Source organism: Podarcis vaucheri, assembly GCF_965113315.1.
Source record: "Podarcis vaucheri genome assembly, chromosome: 2".
Classification (NCBI taxonomy): domain Eukaryota; kingdom Metazoa; phylum Chordata; class Lepidosauria; order Squamata; family Lacertidae; genus Podarcis; species Podarcis vaucheri.
This window is the reverse complement of record NC_138760.1, coordinates 120140456-120154198: the sequence shown is the minus strand read 5'-3', so window position 1 is coordinate 120154198 and position 13743 is coordinate 120140456. Positions and strand designations below refer to the sequence as shown.

Below are 13743 nucleotides of genomic sequence, written 5' to 3'. Positions count from 1 at the left end.
AATCAAACATTTGCCAAGAGTGTGTGTGTTCATGAAGGAGGCTCTGCATGTTTTCCCCCTGCACTATTGCAGGCCTTACGCTGCTGAATGGAACCGCAAGCAGGGAAAGCTCTCTTGCAACCCGTTCCATGTTTTCCTTCAAAACGCTTTAAAAACGCATTGTGCATGGATGATTCTAGTTCTTGTAAAACGGCCATTTTGAGACACGTTTCTTTCTCCCTGCTTCTATCTCGCCCCTCGCTCAGTTCCCCCCAAAATGAGGCTCTTTTTCTAATAGGCTGAAGTGTTCCCCCGACATAGTGTGTTCTGGAGATGGAATAATGTTACCACCAAATTTACTCTTAATTCTACCTAACACACTAGTTTTGTTTTAAATACAGTGGTACCTCAGGTTAAGAACTTAATTCGTTCTGGAGGTCAGTTCTTAACCTGAAACTGTTCTTAACCTGAGGTACCACTTTAGCTAATGGGGCCTTCCACTGCCGCCGCACGATTTCTGTTCTCATCCTGAAGCAAAGTTCTTAACCTGAAGCACTATTTCTGGGTTAGCGGAGTCTGTAACCTGAAGCGTCTGTAACCCGAGGTACCACTGTAGTGAGTTTTGTTTCAAAATTGTGGCATGTAGGAACAGGAATAGTGAAGTCAGCTTCCCAATTTTGTTTAGCTCCTGGTGGTCAGTAGGTAGCCTTGGGCAACCCCCTCTTCTCACATGGTTGTTGCAACACAAAATTGGGAAAGGAGCATTCAGGGATTCCACCCTCCCAGAGTTCGGCAGAGGAAGAATAAGACAGACATTTTTGTGAGGCTGAAGTGTGACACAAAAACCATGCAAAGAGAACCCTTTTAAAAATACAAGTAAACATCTGTACACATTTAAAACATCACTAAAACATGTTTATTATACATTATGCAAAGGAGTAATCAGAGGTTCTATCTGCAGATTAATATCTGGATCTGCTCAGCTGCGGTTCATCTGTTCACCTTATCACAGAGCTTAGAAATCTATGAAACTGTTGCTGGCACCAAAAAATACCCATTTCACAGGGGGGAAAGCAGTGATGCTCACTGCCCCCAAGGCAAAACACTCATATATAACCCCCAAACAAATAAAACACAGACCAAAATAGCTAATGCTCCTCACCGAAACAAGAAACCTTCCCAACCAACCCAAGACATTACAATAAATAAATAAATAATGAAAATCAGGAGGGACCTCCAGGGACCCACAGCTGCCATACTGGGGACCCAGTATTATGCAACAACCAAATACATGGGGATGTATTCTCCCACTGTGAAATAATGTTCCCTTGCATCAATCAGATTTACCTATTGATACGGAACGGAAGGGGGGGGGCTCCTTTCCCCCTTCCTTCTAGGAACATCCGAGGCCCCGCTTATTCCTATGGCCCCGCTTTAGCCAATCACAGCCATGCATTCGTCCTGCAGAAGCTAGCTCAGGGAGCTCCTGCACGCCTCATTTCACCCCTGACAAGCTGCTGACGGCCCCCCACGGCGAGAACAATGGATCCGAAACCAGGGACCTCCTGTTACAATGTATCCATTCTGTTTCTGCTTTTGCCCTATAGTACAGAATGGGTTTGAAATCATTGAAATCTTTAGAAATTGATATAAAATCAACCGTAACTCCGATTTCTTCGCTCTCAGTGTCATTCAACTCAGTTCCCCGTGGACTCCATGATGCTATCCCTACTTCCATAATCCCCGAAGCGGCAGGTCACGTACGCAGGAACTTCTTAATTCGCCAAACCTTCCCTCTAGGCAATATTAGGTGGCAGACGATGCATATCTCTGACCCATTGTCTTGCCACCACTGGTACTCAATAAATGTGTATCTATGTATATTTCCCGCTCCGCATATCCCCCCTCCCTCATCCGAAAATGCTAATTAATGTAATCCCACCTTTTCATAATGTATTCATGACGTGTAAAGTATATTCATGATGTAACTTGTGAAACCCAACCTTCCCATAATGTATTCGTGACGTTTCATGCACTGTATTCTGGGATATGGAGGGAAATTTCAAAAGTTCATGTCACCCCTTTCTCTGGGTTCAATCTCGCCTTGAACCTGTTGCGCAATAAACTTGGATCTTCTGCAGTTTGCTCCTGCGTCCGGCTGAGCTCATTTTCTTCCGCAGGGACCCACGGACTTAGTCCGATGAGCTGGGTGGCAGAGTAACCCCGCACCCAGATTTTAGCCGTAACACCTATACCTGCTTCAAAATAGGTATCCCTTTCTCTCACAGGATACATCTCATTTGGTGCTTGCTAAACAACAAATATGTAGGCCTCTTTGGAGAAAGTTGTTTTGCCTAGAATGTCATGTTGGTCTGCCTGCATAGAAACTGTAATGTACTGAGCTGAATCCTAGAACAATAGGATCCAGAATGCAGCGGTCTGCTTGGTTCGTAGGATCCACCCAATCCAGCTCCAGGTGGAAGTGAATCAGTGACCTGATTGGCCTGCAGGAGCAGTGAATCAGCTTCTGGAGGACGTGAATCCGCAACCTGATTGGCCTACAGGAGCAGCCCGGAATTAGCTAATCACGCAGGGCCCATTGTGTAAATAATGTATATATAGCTAGACATTTTAGGGAAAGTTTCATTCATTGCTACTATGAGCTGAATAAAGAGCATGAAATTCACACTCGACTCTGAGTATATTTCAGAAACTATGAACTCCATCTCACTAACAGCTTGTAAACATTTTGTGAGGTAGGCAGGCAGAGAAGAAAAATAGAAATTAAGATCAGGGGTGAGAACAGATATATAGGTCTTCTCAACGACCATGATGTGCAATTACTGCCTCTTTAAGACATAAAGGTATAGCAGGAATAGGGAATTCTCAGATTCCCTCCGAATAGAAGCTCATGTTTCCTTTTTCAGTTCTGTATTTGAACCAATATATATAATTAATCAAAGTAATATAATTAATGTGCGGTATTAATAGTCACTCCTGGGGGAAAGCCTCAATTAAGTCTTTACAAGCCTGGTTCCACCATGAAGTACACCAGGGAGCAAAATGATGGAGGCGGTGTTGCTGCGGCTCTTCGCCACAATATGCCTGAACTAGAACTTTGAACATTGCAGTTTGGGTAAATAAAGATAGCAGCCATAACCACAGACACTTGAAGAGTTCCTCAAAACCCTGGAATGAGTCCTGGGTCTTAAATAGAATAGTTTATTATTATTATTAAGCACTAAGTAACAGCTGCTCTCTCTCTCCTACTACTACTTGGGCCCACAAAGGGTATATGTCCTTGAATCTGGGGCCTGGTTCTCTCAGACCTATAAATAAGGTGCCCTGTGGAGTACGTTCTCACATTCAACCAAATAATTATCAGGATCCCAACAAAGCAATATCATCCTGGCCTGTGAGGGAGAGCTTGCCATCTCTAGGTGACAGAGTGAGGTGGGCTTTGTCCCTGAGAAAAACCAAAGGCAGAAGAGTCTCTCCAGAAAATGAGGCCCCCGAGAAGGTGAAGAGGGGAACTCCACTGTCAGCGTCGAAAAAGGCCACCCGACCCCCTTCAACGTTCAGAAAAACTCGGATCCTTTTGAGCTCCCCGCTCAGGGTCAGAGGAGAATAGTGGGGGTTGTTGGTGGCAGAGTATCTACTGCCCAGCTTCCCCACAGCCCAGATCCCTTCCTTCGAATTCAAGGACAGCACACCCTTTCTGCTCAGAGACTTCCTGGTGACCCCCACGGCCCACCCTCCTTCGCTTCCCACAGCAAATTCCCAGAAGTGTCTGCCCGATGTAAACCCCTCGCGCCCCAGCACAAAAGGCGTCTTGTCGAATCTCTCCGGGTTGTCCGGCCGTTCTTGACACTCATCTCCCCATCTCAAGCTTTTGCGATCCTCAGACAGGATGAGGTTTGGATGAGCTGTGTCCGGGTCCAGAGTTATATGTTCTGTTGGGGATTCGGTGGGGTTATGAGGGAAGGAAAGAGAAGTCACTTTAACCAGGAGACAGATTTAAGACCTGATACAATCTCAAGAATGCTGCTCCCTCTTAAATCAATAGAATTTCCAAACAATCAGGGCTGGATTAAGACCTTTAGAGGCATAGCTGTCAACTTTCCCCCTTTTTAAGGGAAATTTCCTTATTCCGAATAGGATTCCTCACAAGAAAAGGGAAAAGTTGACAGCTATGTTTAGAGGCCCAGGATGAGGGTCATAATAGTAACTATGAGCTATGGGAGAATTTATGGACAGAATCTTACGGAGAATATGAATCTTACGGCGTGTTACGCACTAAAAGAAAATATGATGAAAATGACCCACAGATGGTACTTAAAAGGTAAAGGGACCCCTGACCATTAGGTCCAGCCGTAGCCGACTCCGGGGTTGCAGTGCTCATCTCGCTTTATTGGCCGAGGGAGCCGGCGTACAGCTTCCGGGTCACGTGGTCAGCATGACTAAGCCGCTTCTGGCAAACCAGAGCAGCACACGGAAACGCCATTTACCTTCCCGCCAGAGCAGTACCTATTTATCTACTTGCACTTCGTGCTTTTGAACTGCTAGGTTGGCAGGAGCAGGGACCGAGTAACGGGAGCTCACCCCTTCGCGGGGATTCGAACTGCCAACCTTCTGATCGGCAAGTCCTAGGCTCTGTGATTTAACCCACAGCACCACCCGCATCCCTCAGATGGTACTTAACACCTGTCAAACTAGTGAAAATATTTAAAACAGAAAAAAGCAAATGCTGGAAATGCAATGAAGTACAGTGGTATCTCCAGCTGCAAATGGGATCCCGCCAGATCCGGAGGTTTTCACAACCCGAGGATCACTGTTATACACGTGAGTGCGGCGGTAGACCACTTCTGCGCATGCACGCGGGGCGAAACCTGGCCAAATACTTCCAGGATTGCCACTTTTGCAACCTGAAGTTTACATAACCCGAGGGTTGTGTAACCTGAGGTGCTACTGTAGAGGAATCTTTTTTCCACATGTTGTGGTCCTGTAATTAGGGAATTCAGGGAAGTAATTTACAATAAGTTTTTAAAGATATTAAAAAAACACCCTCGCCCAAAGCCTGAGACATTCCTCTTGGGAATGGTAACAACAGAAGTCCCCAAGAAACAAAAGAATTTATTATTATGTACCACCACTGTGGCTAGAATCGTATTGGCACAAATGTGGAGAACCGAGTATGGCGCCCACTAAGGAAGAGTGGCAATTTAAAATGTTTGAGTATGCTGAATTGGCACGTATAACAGATAGGATAAGAGAAAAGGATGATAAAGGATAAAAGGAGGATTGGAGAATGTTTATTGAATATTTTAAGAACCAGTATAAACAAGTAAATAACCCAGCAGGTATTGAGTAAATCCAGCAGGATAGGAGCTAACAGAAATTAACAGAGGAAGAAATGTGAAGATTAAAGATTTGGAATACCTGATTTAGTAGAAAAGCAAAGAAACCAGGGGAAGGGGAGAAGGGGAGTCACCAGGTATTTAGTTGTATGCAGTATAGGTATGAAAGTTGTATAATTGGTGGTGAGTGGAGGGAAGGGAATGTGGGATGTGAGTATATTGTTTCTGTATTAACAATATGTGTGTGTGTGTGTGTGTGTGTATATATATATATATATATATGCAGGTTTTGGTGTCTTCGGGTGTCTTCCCGTGTAAGAGTCGGGGTGTCTGGGCGACGTTTCGACGAGGTCTCACTCGTCATCTTCAGGCTGGTGCTTTCGGCTTCTTGTTACTGGAACAGAGCAGAATCTGGTGTTTGAGTTCCTATAAATACTGTTGAGGGGTGTGGTGTATAGCCTCTAACGTTATGGGCAGGGAGGAAGTTCCTAGATTAGTGTGCCTTTTCTTCTTTTGTTCCTTAATTACTTGAGGGATATCTTGGGTGATTTCATGAGTGATATTCTGAATACCACTGGGTGGGTCATTAAGTGTAGATTAGTTGCTAAAGCTTTCGTGTCTTGACCTCTTGAGCTTGTGAAGAGTTTTTCTGAGAAGATGGCTGTGCTGCATTTAGTTGTGCTCTGGCTTGGCTTCGTGTATAGGGGCGAGCTGTGATTTTGTGCCTTGTGCCAGCCAGATCTGTGTAGGGATTGCAGGGGGGTGCAGCATCCGGAGGTGCCACTATAGTTTGGCTACTGGATGGAGTCTGTAATATGTCTGTGGAGAGGGTCTGGGTTTGGGTCTGGTGTGGTTGATTGGTGACGGCGTTCTGTGTGCCTCTGGTTCTGGTGTCGGTTTTTGTGGGGAGGGCTAATTTCCAGATGTCTGGCAGGCGGGACGTGTCGTCACGCTTGTTCATGTTGTGAGGGTGTTTCTCTATCTCGATGGCTTCCATGATTATTCTCTTGTGGTGATGTTCCATGTTAAAGAGCAATTTGGAATCTGCAAAATTAATTTCGTGTCCTGTTTCTTTCATGTGTTGGAAAAGAGAGGAAGTTTTTTCTTCTTTTTTGACGGCATTCTTGTGTTCTGCGATACGTGCATTTATTCGTCTGTTTGTTTGTCCAATGTACGTGGCTGGGCAGACTTTGCAGGGTATTTCATAGACCCCTTGGTTTTCCAGCTGGATTTTGTCTTTTGGGTTTCTGAGGATATTGGCTATTTTTTGGTTGGTGCAGAAGGCTGTTTTGATATTGTGTTTATGGAGGATTTTGCTAATTTTGTCTGTAGTGCCCTTGATATAAGGAAGGAGGGCCATGCCATTGTTTTCTTCTGTGTCTTGGTTTTTGGGGGGTGTTTCTTTTTGGATTAGCTTCGTAACCCTGTTTTTCTGGTATCCATTGGCGATTAACACATTTGAGAGATTCTGTAACTCAGTTGTCAAGTGGTCTTTGTCAGCCAGGCGTTTGGTTCTGGAGATGAGAGTCTTGGCTACGGAGTTTATTTGTGCAGGGTGGTGGTGTGATTGTGCATGTAAGTAGCGGTTACACAAAGAAGGAACACCACTCAGACCAATAGTCAGCTCCATAGGCTCACCTCTACAAAATCTCGCTAAATTTCTCGCTAAGCAACTTCAGCCCTATGCAGAATCCATCGCTTCACACGTTACTAACTCCTTCCAGTTCATAGAAACAATAAAGAAGCAATACCTACATCCCGATGACCTTCTTGTGAGCTTCGATGTTGTATCTCTCTTCACTCAAGTACCCATTAATGAAGCCTTGACAGCCATCCAAAACAAATACAATCCCCCCAAATACATCCTGGACCTGACCAACCACTGCCTAACCAACACGTACTTCATCCACAATGGACAAAGATACAAACAGATAGAAGGAGCACCTATGGGATCACCCCTCTCACCGGTCATCGCAAATTTGTACATGGAACACTTTGAAACCAATGCTTTAGACAAGTCAGAACACAAACCCAAACTTTGGCTCAGATATGTTGACGACACCTTTGTAATTTGGCCACACGGGAAAGAAAAACTAGATAGCTTCCTCACACATCTCAACAGCCTACACCCCAAAATACAATTCACTATGGAAATAGAAGACAACAACCAACTCCCCTTTCTTGACGTCCTAATCTACAAAAAACCTGATGGCTCCCTAGGACACACTATCTACCGGAAAAAAACACACACCAACCGCTACTTACATGCACAATCACACCACCACCCTGCACAAATAAACTCCGTAGCCAAGACTCTCATCTCCAGAACCAAACGCCTGGCTGACAAAGACCACTTGACAACTGAGTTACAGAATCTCTCAAATGTGTTAATCGCCAATGGATACCAGAAAAACAGGGTTACGAAGCTAATCCAAAAAGAAACACCCCCCAAAAACCAAGACACAGAAGAAAACAATGGCATGGCCCTCCTTCCTTATATCAAGGGCACTACAGACAAAATTAGCAAAATCCTCCATAAACACAATATCAAAACAGCCTTCTGCACCAACCAAAAAATAGCCAATATCCTCAGAAACCCAAAAGACAAAATCCAGCTGGAAAACCAAGGGGTCTATGAAATACCCTGCAAAGTCTGCCCAGCCACGTACATTGGACAAACAAACAGACGAATAAATGCACGTATCGCAGAACACAAGAATGCCGTCAAAAAAGAAGAAAAAACTTCCTCTCTTTTCCAACACATGAAAGAAACAGGACACGAAATTAATTTTGCAGATTCCAAATTGCTCTTTAACATGGAACATCACCACAAGAGAATAATCATGGAAGCCATCGAGATAGAGAAACACCCTCACAACATGAACAAGCGTGACGACACGTCCCACCTGCCAAACATCTGGAAATTAGCCCTCCCCACAAAAACCGACACCAGAACCAGAGGCACACAGAACGCCGTCACCAATCAACCACACCAGACCCAAACCCAGACCCTCTCCACAGACATATTACAGACTCCATCCAGTAGCCAAACTATAGTGGCACCTCCGGATGCTGCACCCCCCTGCAATCCCTACACAGATCTGGCTGGCACAAGGCACAAAATCACAGCTCGCCCCTATACACGAAGCCAAGCCAGAGCACAACTAAATGCAGCACAGCCATCTTCTCAGAAAAACTCTTCACAAGCTCAAGAGGTCAAGACACGAAAGCTTTAGCAACTAATCTACACTTAATGACCCACCCAGTGGTATTCAGAATATCACTCATGAAATCACCCAAGATATCCCTCAAGTAATTAAGGAACAAAAGAAGAAAAGGCACACTAATCTAGGAACTTCCTCCCTGCCCATAACGTTAGAGGCTATACACCACACCCCTCAACAGTATTTATAGGAACTCAAACACCAGATTCTGCTCTGTTCCAGTAACAAGAAGCCGAAAGCACCAGCCTGAAGATGACGAGTGAGACCTCGTCGAAACGTCGCCCAGACACCCCGACTCTTACACGGGAAGACACCCGAAGACACCAAAACCTGCATTCCTGTACCCGTGAAAATCTACGAAAGCATATATATATATATATATATATATATATATATATACCGTATTTTTCGCCCTATAGGACGCACTTTTTCCCCTCCAAAAAAGAAGGGGAAATGTGTGTGCGTCCTATGGGGCGAATGCAGGCTTTCGCTGAAGCCTGGAGAGCGAGAGGGGTCAGTGTGCACCGACCCCTCTTGCTCTCCAGGCTTCAGGAAGTTATCTGCAAGCCTTGGGAGCCCGCGGGAGTTCCCGCAGGCTCCCACGGCTTGCGCAGAGCTGCCTGCACCCCAAAGCCCGGGCGCACTGAACAGTCGCGCCTGGGCTTCAGGTAGCTCTGCGCAAGCCACAGGAGCCCTCCCACGGCTTGCGCAGAGCTGTCTGTTCTGGGGGCTGGGGTCGGGGGAAGCTCGGGCTTCCCCCGCCCCAGCCCCGCACCTGGGGAAAAATAAATCCCCCCCCCTTTATTTCCCCCCCAAAAAACTAGGTGCGCCCTATGGGCCGGTGCGCCCTATGGGGTGAAAAATATGGTATATATATATGAATGATTTTGGTGCCCTCACATATATCCAATTCCAAGTAGAAACAATAGTAAACCATATATCATTTATTACTACTATTACAGTATTACTATTTTATTATTACAGTCATACCTTGGGTTACAGACACTTCAGGTTGTGTTTTTTCGGGTTGCGGACCACCGAAACCCAGAAGTACCAGGACAGGTCACTTCCAGGTTTCAGTGGTTGCGCATGCGCAGATGAGCTGAATTGCAACCTGCACGTGCGCAGATGCGCCTCTGTGGGTTGCAGACACTGCAGGTCGCAAACGTGCATCCCGCATGGACCACGTTTGCAACCCGAGCATCCACAGTATTATTATTATTGTGTGTGACTATATGCAATTTTTTCATCATTTGTGGTAGCCTTTTTTTGTGGGATGTGGTTTTGCTGCACCATGTGGTCTGTGGCAAATCCAGTAATGGAAAATTTCTGTGGTGCCTCTCTTCCCTCGCTGCCCTAAGCATGTCCTTCTTTTGCTTAATGGTTAATTAAGGCCTGCATTCAATGTATTCAGGACTGGGGCATTTTCCACAATTACCTGGACAGCCACTGTTAGGAGTGGAGTGGATGAGCTTTGACTCGCTTTGACCTCAACAATGTGCTGCCATTAATATCATGCTACTGAATTCAAACTAAGGGCCAAATCATGCCTACGATTAGGATGTAGCATGCAGTTGTATCACTGATTCCCTCCCTCTTACTCCAAAGAAAGCACACCTTTGAGATCTGAATTGGGTCTGGTCCGTGTAGAATAGTGTTTTAACCCTTTGCCGCCTATTGTGGCCCCAACCTGAACAGAGACCTGCCCCCACAAGCAATTTTTTGGTATACAGGTGCGCCTCAGGTCCACAGCAAAGGCCATAGGCTAAAGCTACCCCCATCCCCACAAACTACCTTCCCAAAGCTGCCCCACAACCATGGCTGAATCCTAGATCGGATCGGGGGACTGAGCTTACTTCTGGAGCCAGAAGAAAAGCTCTTGCACAGCTGCATTATGCGTATTAAAGGGAAATGTAGCTTGATCCGTAGTCTGATCCAGTAGAATAAGTTCTTTTATCTTCCTAACAAAGGGTTTATTTTGGGATGAAGGGCAGGATAAAAATATAATTTTAATAATATTAATAATGATATTTATATATCGGCAGAGACATCACCTTGCCAACAAAGGTCCGTATAGTTAAAGCTATGGTTTTCCCAGTAGTGATGTATGGAAGTGAGAGCTGGACCATAAAGAACGCTGATCGCCAAAGAACTGATGCTATTGAATTATGGTGCTGGAAGAGACTCTTGAGAGTCCCATGGACTGCAAGAAGATCAAACCTATCCATTCTGAAGGAAATCAGCCCTGAATGCTCACTGGAAGGACAGATCCTGAAGCTGAGGCTCCAATACTTTGGCCACCTCATGAGAAGAGAAGACTCCCTGGAAAAGACGCTGATGTTGGGAAAGATGGAGGGCACAAGGAGAAGGGGACGACAGAGGACGAGATGGTTGGACAGTGTTCTCGAAGCTACTAGCATGAGTTTGACCAAACTGCGGGAGGCAGTGGAAGACAGGAGTGCCTGGCGTGCTCTGGTCCATGGGGTCACGAAGAGTCGGACACGACTAAACGACTAAACAACAAATATGAAAAGCCATGGAGCTTTCCCTTAACTTTCTACGGATGGTTTCAGAGCCACCAGGACAGAACTATGAGATGATAATGAAATGTTCTCTCACAAGATTCACCTCCTGTGAATGTTTTCCCTCAAAAGCCCCCAAAATTTACCTTCTTGCACCTTGACTCCAAATACCAGAGTGTCTGTGAAAGAAAAAGGAGGAGCGAGATATTAAGATCACGCTGCCATGCCTAAAGCAAATCTTGTAACGGCAATGTCATTTCACACATTTTTTCCCTTATTTCAGTGGGAGGGTTAAGTAAAAACATATTTTTTGATGGCAGAGAAGTATTCCCCTCAACTCTGTTACTCCTCCATCACCTTAAATTCAGCTCAGCCTCCTGAATTCCAGTTTCCTCTCCTCAGACTAAGAAAAGTCTGCAGCAGGCCTGGGTGGTTGTTATTTATTCATTTATATACCGCTTGCTTGCCCAAATGGTTTCTCAGTGGTTTACATGTATGAAATCAATGATAAAAATATGAGCAATAAAAAATGTCATCGAAACACTGAAACATTCATTCTTAATTAAAATATAATAGCAAACGAGGCTAGGAGTAAGGACTCTTGATAGAGATTGTAGTTAATAAGTCCAGTCAAAGGCGACTATGGGGTGTGGCGCTCATCTTGCTTTCAGGCCCAGGGAGCCGGCGTTTGTCCACAGACAGCTTTCTGGGTCATGTGGCCAGCATGACTAAACCGCTTTTGGCACAACGGGACACCATGATGGAAACTGGAGCGCACAGAAACACTGTTTACCTTCCCACCACAGCGGTACCTACTTATCTACTGGCACTGGTGTGCTTTCGAACTGCTAGGTTGGCAGGAGCTGGGACAGAGCAGGATTTGAACTGATGACCTTCTGATTGACAAGCCCAAGAGGCTTAGTAGTTTAGACCACAGGGCCCCTTGTAGTTAATAACATCTGGCTGGAGCCTGTATTCACTAGTCAAGGTTGAACAGCCAACACAAGTTCTTTAAACATACTGTATTATAAATTAAAGAAACTAATTATTAGTTAGCAAGCACTAATTCTATGCTATTTTGAAATAAATGCCTACTGTCCCTCAGTTACCTCAAGAGCTTTTCACCTCTAAGGGAAGGAAGCAGGAGGCAGTTTTAATATTACTAGGTAGAAAAAAAAAACCCTACAGGTGTTCCCTTTTATCTCCACAAGGAAAAGGAACAGAAACTTACTCTTAATTTTTAATTTTTTTAAAAAGGGAAGCTGCAAAGAACTTTCCTTGCCACCCTTATAACCTTATATGCCCCCCCCCAAGCTCACTTTTGGACATGTAAGATGTTCTGTATCAAATCTTTGCATCCATTTCCCCCTTACCTTTGAACTGCTTCATGGCACCCTCGAGAAAAGAGGTTTTATCACAGAAGTCCCAGATCCTCCACTTCAGCTCAGGAGAAAAAGCCTCGGGATTCTCAAATGCCTCCTTTTCCTCACACCTGGCAGAGCAACAATGTTAACCCACTGTCCATCCAACTCCGTATTTCCAAATAAGCCAAAAAAAAAGGAAAGGAAAGGATGTGTTGGAAAGTTACCTCAGAGAGCCTGGAGACAGAGGGGGGTGGGTGTATTGGCAAGGAGGCAATTGCCCCTCAATATTTTTTTTTTAAATGTAATGAAATTTATATACAACTTAGTTTTTTAAAAAATCCTCTAAACCAGCAGTTCTCAACCTGTGGGTCCTCAGATGTTGTTGGACTACAACACCCATCATCCCTGAGCTCTGGCCTTGCTAGCTAGGGGTGATGGGAGTTGTAGTTCAACAATATCTGGGGAGCCACAAGTTGAGAAAGGTAAAGGTAAAGGTAAAGGTAAAGGTAAAGGTAAAGGTACCCCTGCCCGAACCGGCCAGTCTTGGCAGACTCTGGGGTTTGTGCGCCCATCTCACATCTATTGGCCGGGGGCCAGCGCTGTCCGGAGACACTTCCGGGTCACGTGGCCAGCGTGACAAGCTGCATCTGGCGAGCCAGCGCAGCACACGGAACGCCGTTTACCTTCCTGCTGGTAAGCGGTACCTATTTATCTACTTGCACCCGGGGGTGCTTTCGAACTGCTAGGTTGGCAGGCGCTGGGACCGAGCAGCGGGAGCGCACCCCGCCGCGGGGATTCGAACTGCCGACCTTTCGATCGGCAAGCCCTAGGCGCTGAGGCTTTTACCCACAGCGCCACCCGCGTCCCAAGCGCCACCCGCGTCCACAAGTTGAGAAAGGCTGCTCTAAACCATGGGTAGGCAAACTAAGGCCCGAGGGCCGGATCCGGCCCAATCGCCTTCTAAATCTGGCCTGCAGACGGTCCGGGAATCAGCATGTTTTTACATGACTTGAATGTATCCTTTTATTTAAAATGCATCTCTGGGTTATTTGTGGGGTGCCTGGTGTTTTTACATGAGGAGAATGTGTGCTTTTATTTAAAATGCATCTCTGGGTTATTTGTGGGGCATAGGAATTCGTGCATCCCCCCCCCCAAATATAGTCCGGCCCCCCCCACAAGGTCTGAGGGACATGCCCATGGCTGAAAAGTTGCTGACTCCTGCTCTAAACAGTTTACATAACATAAAACATTCACAGGAAAATGCCAATAAAATCAGCAGGCTTACAGAAAGAAGTAA

The 13743-nt window shown here is 45.6% G+C and overlaps 1 protein-coding gene across 1 annotated transcript in view; it reads right to left on the bottom strand.

Annotated features, from left to right (window-relative positions):
- Nucleotides 1-3154: 3154 nt before the first annotated feature.
- Nucleotides 3155-13743, bottom strand: part of LOC309526189 (uncharacterized protein) — a 48966-nt gene continuing 38377 nt past the window's right edge. The window contains exons 19-21 of the mRNA XM_082212104.1: nucleotides 12456-12574; nucleotides 11229-11261; nucleotides 3155-3932 (exon numbers count right to left, since the gene is read on the bottom strand). Coding sequence (XP_082068230.1) covers nucleotides 3361-3932; nucleotides 11229-11261; nucleotides 12456-12574 — 724 coding nt within the window. The 3' untranslated portion in view covers nucleotides 3155-3360. The remainder of the gene's footprint in view (nucleotides 3933-11228; nucleotides 11262-12455; nucleotides 12575-13743) is intronic.